This window comes from Cyprinodon tularosa, unplaced genomic scaffold (assembly GCF_016077235.1).
Source record: "Cyprinodon tularosa strain WSP-4 unplaced genomic scaffold, ASM1607723v1 ctg235, whole genome shotgun sequence".
Classification (NCBI taxonomy): Eukaryota; Metazoa; Chordata; class Actinopteri; order Cyprinodontiformes; family Cyprinodontidae; genus Cyprinodon; species Cyprinodon tularosa.
The window spans coordinates 919,753-927,557 of NW_024038880.1; the positions used below are offsets into that span (position 1 = coordinate 919,753).

The 7,805-nt window shown below is 43.9% G+C and overlaps 1 protein-coding gene across 4 annotated transcripts in view; it reads right to left on the reverse strand.

The window, feature by feature from the left end:
* ddr2l (discoidin domain receptor family, member 2, like) overlaps positions 1-4,149 on the reverse strand; it is a 49,691-nt gene extending 45,542 nt beyond the window's left edge. The window contains exon 1 of one of the 4 annotated variants that reach the window (XM_038287120.1): positions 3,916-4,149. Coding sequence is in view for 3 of the 4 variants with exons in the window: in XM_038287117.1 (XP_038143045.1) it covers positions 630-742 (113 nt within the window). In the remaining variant the exon portion in view is untranslated. Of the gene's footprint in view, positions 1-629; positions 894-3,915 lie in introns of those variants that run through there. The other 3 variants (XM_038287117.1, XM_038287118.1, XM_038287119.1) reach the window with 3 other exon arrangements.
* Between the last annotated feature and the right edge of the window lie 3,656 nt (positions 4,150-7,805).

The following is a 7,805-nucleotide window of genomic DNA, read 5'->3' on the forward strand; positions in this document are numbered from 1 at the left end:
ACTAGAGGTTGCCACAGCAACGAAAACGTGCCAATTTCTGCCTCAGTCATAACATTGGAGAGAACAGAAGAGAGATTTAGGCCTCTTTGACTGGAAGAGAATCAGAACCGCTTTGATCACAAATGGAGGACATGCAGTGTTGGATCGTCCTTGCACGATGTCCTAGAGTAGGTGGAGTCCCCTGAGGACAAGTGATCAATGAAAGTGGATGGAGAGGAATGGTAGAAGCATCTCCCTCACCAGGACTTTCAAAATAAAAGCTCAGATTGCTGGTGACAGTGTGAAGAAAGGGAACATTTCCTCTCAGTAGAGCCAGAACAAAGCCCAATACCTGATGACTGTCTGGTGGATAAGAGTAGAAGCAGAACCAATGAATCGGCGCTGAATGGTTAACCTCCCAGCAGCAGCTGGAAACTCCTGGATTTGGATTTAGGATCAATCGAATGTCATCCTACCTGGACCTGATCCGAGGCTCTGAGCTGGGCGGCACCGTGGGAACCTTCTTTCTTCAGTCAGCGGTCCAACGCCGCACCGTTGGGTTGTTGTGAAACACCTCAGAACTTTTCCGCGCTTCATCCAGAGACAATAAATCATGTTTTCATACCAAACACAAAGCTGTTTAACTGTACCTGCAGGGATCCAGGCGGAGCCAGGGACACAGAGGTGAGTCTTCTTCTGGGTTTCGAGGCAGAACCGCCTCTCTGTTTGAAAAGCTGCAGCCGTGGACACCGGATCTGTTCATGCCCGCCTGAGGCTGGACGGGACCTCAGATGATCTGATCCAAATCAGCAGGTACTGGGATTTATAACCGAGAATTAATCACTATTTAGATAAGCCTGCAGCTCTGGGTCTGTTTTTCTATCTGATCCGGTTGTAGATTTCTCAGACTGACCAGTTTGAATGATGTCTGATCAGCAGAGGCCGACTGAGGGACAAACTAAGGCAAAGAGCAAAAAGCTTCTATGAGAACCTGAAATTCCCCCCCCCCCCCCCCCCCCCCCCCACCCCCCAACATGAGGACGGGGAGGCATGTCTCTAGGCCTGAAAATAACCCCAAACATGATCCAGAATCCTCCGGACTGAAGAGTCAGAGGTCAGAGCACCAACACTGAGATCCTGCAGAGGAAGAACTAGCAGACAGGAACAAACGGGTTCAGATTCAGATATTGCAGAGTTCACCGATTATTTTTATTATTTACTAATCCTCAATATCTCCTGCTGCTATTTTTGGACCAATTCTTACAGCTGATATTTCTTTCTCTTCCTCCATTTACATAAGAACATGAAAAAATGATAAAAGTTACGTTAAACAAACAAATAAATATTTATTAACAAAGCAGACCAATAATGAACAAATGGAGGCAGCAGCGATGAATGCGCCTCACCTGACCTTGAGGCACGGCTGCTGAAAAGTGATGAAGCGAGCAGCAAGCAGGTATCAGCCGACATTAAAAATGCGAGAAAAAGAAATACGATAATATCGTTTGACATGATTTTTCTTTTAGGGGTGAGTATTGGCATGAATGTTACAATACGATGTTATCACTACATTGCAATATCACCGTTTATTGCAATATTTTTCCTGCTATCAAGATTAAATGTATAGATAGAAAAGCAAACGCTGTATATGTTCATCAGATTATTTTGGTATCCATGTTGTTTGGGGTTCGAGTCGGTTCACGTTTTCCACTGTGACGGACTCAACTACAGATATGGCGCGGCGCCGCACAGCTAAAGGGTTCCACAGCGCCGTCTGCCAGACTGGCGGTGCAGAAGAAGCCCATTTTCCCTCAGTTTTAGATCAAAATGTTTTGCTTAGGAAAAAAAATGGATACTAGGAAGTAACTAAATTGCTGATTTTTTTTCCACACCTGTAGTATAGGTCTATTTCTGGCTCAGTCTCATTAAAATCCTGCTTTGTTATTGGTCCATAAGCAGAAACGGGTCAAACAGACCAAACTATGAATTTCCTATTTCCTATGATTTCATCATTTAATGAAAGAAAACCTTTGAGTTAGATCTACAGCTTCTGTTCTTTTCAGATCTTTAAATCAGATCTGAATTGGAGGCTTTTCTCTACAGAATTAAACTTTTCTGGCCATTCTAGATCTGTTTAATGCCGCTTGTTGGTTCTGCAGTAGCAGGAGGACCTGCTTATGATCATGTCAGGGGGGATTTACCATTAGGCAATACTAGGCAGTTGTCTAGGGCCCCCAGGAACTGGCCCATAAAACTCTGCTTCCATGTATGGTTCATACAACTATTCCTTATTTGTGTGCATTAATGATGTTTTTGATAAAAATCCTTTGGCTAAAATGCCATCAGAACGCTGATAATATCAAGTGTGTTTCAGCCCCCCCCCCTTCAGTGTCCACCATATTGGATCAGTCCATTTGCTGCACATGTTCAGAAAGGTCCAAACAGACAGCAGCAAACCATTTGAAAACAAACCATGCAAAGAGCAGTGTTGCCAACTTAGCGCTTTAGTCGCTATATTTAGCCACTTTTCAGACCCCTCTAGCACTTTGATTTCTAAAAAGCTCCTAGCGCCAAATCTAGAGACTTTTTTCTGCTACTGGAGACTTTGGAGACAACATCTAAAAGCAGCGAACTCTGCTCTCCAGAGCGAGTAGATTGGTAACCCCGCCTCCTGCTCTCCTCTATCTTGTCTGCTGTCATGATTCATGCAGCTATTATTTCATCCAAATGAAAAATGGAGAACAGATAAGCAGATCATGGCTTGTCTACAGTGAAAAGAAGGACTGGGTTATTTACTTTGGCCTTTTTGGAAACACAGGAAGGAGCAATCAGCTAAGTGAGCTTAGTGCTTGGAAAAAATCTTTCATTCCTTTAGAGACAGCATGAAAAGTCAGCTGAGTACAAAACATAGAGAGGAAAACAAGAAGAAAAGGGACAAGAAGAGAGGGACACAACCTAGAACAGATAATGGATGTCTGTTCTATTAACATTTATCTATCTGGAGAATGGCTCTGTTTATGTGTTGCCTTCTCAATTCAGAGGGCCCCCTGCCTGTCTTTGCCTAGGGCCCCACATTTCCTAAATCCGCCACTGGATCCTGATATGTGAAACCATCAGAGGATCACAGAACCAGCAGGTTAACCCGACCCGTAACACACAGTCGGTTCTGAACAGCAGATATTGATACAGAACATCCAGAACATCCAACTGACACCAAAACCTCCCCGGTTTAGAACCCAGACCATAGTGGACCCAACATGACCGGATTCAGAACCACCCCTCATTAAACCGGGTCAGGGCTCACCACTGGCACCTCTAGACCTGCGGATCTAGACCTGCCCCATCCTTCAGGCAGCTTCATGTTTGGAGCTCTATTCTGTCTGTTTCTATGTTGCTTTGCAGCATCTAAGATCTTTACCTCAAGTGGTCCTTATTATCATCTGCAGCTCAGAGAGGAACCAGAACCTGCAGCTGAGTCCAGCACCACTAATAATTCCTGTTCTTTGTCTATCCCTGCAGCTGTGATGTGACGTCACCTTTGATGCTCCTTATGATAAAGAAGAAGCTCAGGATGGAAAAACTGAAACATTTGCAGCGATTTGTTTCCAGATTCCTAAAACCTAAAGAGAGTGAAACCGGATCAGAGCAGGAAATCTGAAATAAAAACACCGTTTAGATGAAGGAAGGGATGAAATGAATGGATCCAGTTTATTAAAGTGGAGGAAAAGCTGAGATTTGATCAGATTTTATTTTTTTTTTATTCTGGATCCTGCAGAACTTTGCAGCAGCTGTTTGATCAGCTTGTTTTCCTCCTGATCTCTGATCATTTCCCAGTTTCTCAGAGCTCCTCCTCAGGCTGGGAGAGGAACAATGAAGCGGATCTCTGGTCAGCTGTCAGGGAAAACTTTCAGAAATCTGATCTCAGGAAGTTCTTACCTATTTCCACTGGTTCCTGTCCGGGTCCAACAGCAGCTTTACAGCTTCCCCCCTCTGGTTCGGTTCGGCTTCTCTCCTGCAGCGCGGTTTAAAGGTCCGTTAAATCCGCAGTTTCCTAAAATAATCCTGATTTTCGGCTCCTTCAGAACCAAAAACTCAGACCGAGAAAGATCCGCTCAGCTCCGGAGACAGAAAAAAGTTTCTGTTTTTACATCACATCCCGTCTGAGGAGGAGGAGGAAGAGGAGGAGGAAGAGGAGGAGGAGAAGGAGGGCAACGTGAGACTCTGACTGTCTGAAAGATGAGAAGTTTATGGGGAAAACCTGCAGAGGAGCCCTAGGAAGGGACCTACAGAGGGAGCAGGAAGACCTTCCCTTTCCTTTCATTTCATTTCCTTTCCTTTCTCCCCTTTTCTTTCATTTTTCCTCTCCTTTCCTTCTCTTTCCTTTCCTTTTTCCTCTCCTTTCCTCTCCTTTCCTTCCCTTTCCTTCCCTTTCCTTTTTTCCTCTCCTTTCCTTCCCTTTCCTCTCCTTTCCTTCCCTTTCCTCTCCTTTCCGTTCTTCCCCTTTCTTTCCTTTCCTCTCCTTTCCTTTCTTCCATTTTCTTTCCTTTTTTGTTTCCTTTCCTTTTGTGGAAACCAGATGAATCTTTATTTTATTCCTGCTGCAATATAGTGGTTTCACAGCATTTTTCCAAAGGCTAAACTGTAGAATCTGTGGTTCATACTTTGACTAGGCCACTCCAGAACTCCATCAGAGTCCCTCTCTGAATATATTCTGGATTCCTGGATGAGCATCTTTAAGAGTTTGTCATGATTTTAAAGTCCCTGATTAAAACTATCAAACATATGATATCAACAAAAACAATTACATTTACTTACTGTGCAAATATCCCTACCAAGCTGGCGCTTCATTCATTCATTCATTGCTTTGTTGGGTCCTTTTCTAACGTTTCATCTTTTCTTTTTATTTCTTGATTTGCTCTGTGGATCTGAAATCTGATAAACATCGGATTGGTACACCAAATAAACAATCAGAGGGTGCACTTTCTTTTATCAATTCTTTTCATTTTGTCATTTATATTCAGGATAAGGAGAGGAATGTTGAATAATCTGCTTTGGGTCAAAAACTAGAACTTCCCCCAGGATAGATCTATAACAGTTAGACCTGCTCTTACAATCAGTTTCATATCCCACCATATTTGTCTTTGAACAGTGAGATTCAAACTTGAAGTAAAAACCAATTCCAGGTCAAACCCCTGCAGCACATCGCCGCCCTGGTGGAGACTTTTTTTCTAGTTTCTGCAGCTCAGCTCACAGGCAGCTGGTGACTGTTTGACCTGCTGCCTCCAGGGGGCGCTAAAGGTGCATCAAATAAAACCTGCAGGGTTAAGAACAGCTTCATATAAGAACCCTTGACTGAAAGACAAACTTCACTCTTTTGGTTATTTGTAAAAATTAAATGTTTAATTTGGTGATTTACCTTTTAATAAACTGATAATAATCTCGTTAAGGGTAACTTGGAGCTCAGATTAAACTTAATTTCCTTTTAAAACAGACATTTCGTTTCCAGTTATGAACTTTTAGGTTAATTTTAGAATCTTGTTGGTTTAAAGCCATTAAATTATCTTTGTATAACAGAACTTTTTTTATTACTACCTAATAAAGAATCTGATTTCTGACATTAATGAATCAGCAATAATTATTATTTTGAGCATTATAGTATTTGAAAATTCATTATTTTTAATGTAATAACCACATTTCCCTCATTTCCTGCCAGAGTAATAACACACACAATGTTTGAAAAGTTTTCTGAAGTTCTTTTTATTGACAAAAAGCCCAAGATGGCGGTGTGTGAACAACGTGAGGCTCAGCGTCTTTCCAGAATCTGCTATTTAGATGTTTTCTACCTACTCCTCACTGGACTTTTTTCCAGATCTGCACTGCATTGCTGTACTACAGCAGACATGAGCTTCTAGAAACATCGGAGCTACAATTCTGACACTTTTATCGCTAATCTTCGACTCATACCGGAGATCTCCAGAACACATGCTGCCCACTTCTCACGGTCGGGTAGAAGTTCATGCAAGCGGCGACAGGAATGTAAACGAAGGCGGGGTAAGGAGGGCTGCGAGCTAGGCTACAGCTAACACCACAATGGCTGCCTTTACCCAGTATTTCCTTGCCTAAATTAGTTTTCTGGCCAATAAAATGGATGAGTTGCAGACAGATTATGGACCCAAATGTTATTCTTTTTACCGAAACAGGGCTAAACAGATGCTCAGACAATTCTATTCAGTTAATGGGACGCCACACATCGAGTCGACAGCACAGTAGATGACTCTGGCAAAACCAGAGGTGGAGGTTTGTTCATATTGACCAAGCTTGGTGCACGGACTCTACTACTACAGAGAGACACTGCTCACAGAGTGTGGAGTCTTTAATGGTCGAATTTATACCTTATTGCCTTCTAAGGGAATTCACTTCTATCAACCTCACTGCTGTTTATATCCCCCCAGATGCCAAGCTGGCAATGAAAAAACATTATGTGGCCATTAGCAACACCAAACCAAACACCCTGGGGCTGCTTTTATTGTTGCGGTACGGGTGACAACCACTCCAAGTTAAAGACAGTTCTCCCCAGTTTCAACCAACATGTTTCCTCCCACACCAGAGGAGACAAGACCCTGGACCATATCTACTCGAACCTGGCTGGACCTTACCATTCAACACCTCTCAGCCACATCGGACAATCAGACCATCTCTCCTTGTTCATCACTATTTGATACTCACCACTCATCCAACATGTGAAACCTACTGTTAAGCAGTAAAGGTGTGGTCAGAGGACTCAGATTCTGTGCACTAGGAATGATTCAAGAATACAGACTTGGATCAGTATGCCACATCGGTACTGGACCACATCTCCACCATCATAGATGGTGTCGACACCCACAAACACCTCACAGTGTACGCCAACCAGAAGCCCTTGATGAACTGGGATGTTCGCCTCCTGCTGAAGTACCCCAACATCACCTTCAGGTCAGGGGATGCCAAGGCCTGAAGAGGGGCATCAAGAAGGCCAAACACCACTACGTATATGGCAAGGGCTTCATACTCTCATGGACTACAGGACCAACAACCCCTCCCCCGCCTCCTCCGATGTCTCCTTCCTCAACTAGCTTAACAACTTCTATGTTAATTTTGAGAGAGGTAACCCTACAGCTGCAATCAAGGCAGCCATTAGCCCAGACCACCAGTCACTTACTCTCCTTTCCACTGATGTAGGAGCATTACTGAGTAGGATTAAAGCCCACAAGGCTGCGGGTACTGAAGGCATCCCTGGACATGTCCTCACAGTGTGCCCTGGGGAGCCAGCAGGAGAGCTGACGGACATCTTCAATCTGTCCTTGGCCCACACTGTGGTACCAACCTGCTTTGAATCCATTTCAGTCGTCCCAATCCCCAAGAACTCCAACCCATCCAGACTAAATGACTACTGTCCTGTAGCCCTCACCCCCATCATCTACAAGTGCTTTGAGTGCCGTGTTCTAGCTCACCTCAGATCCTGTCTCCCCTCTCAGTGGATCCCCACCAATTTGCATACAGGCAGAAGAGGAGCGCAGAGAATGCAGTCTCAATAGCACTGCACTCTGTTCTTTCACACCTGGACATTAAGAGCACTTACGTCAGAATACACTTCATGGACTTTAGTTCAGCATTTAACCCTGTCATCCCATCAAAACTCACTACCAAAGTTGCAAACCTCAGATTCAGTCCACTATTGTGCAATTGGTTGCTTGACTTCCTGACCAGCCAGCCCCAACATGTCTGACTTGGCAACCACTTCTCATCCACCATCACCATTAACACCCAAGTGACACAAGGATGCGTGA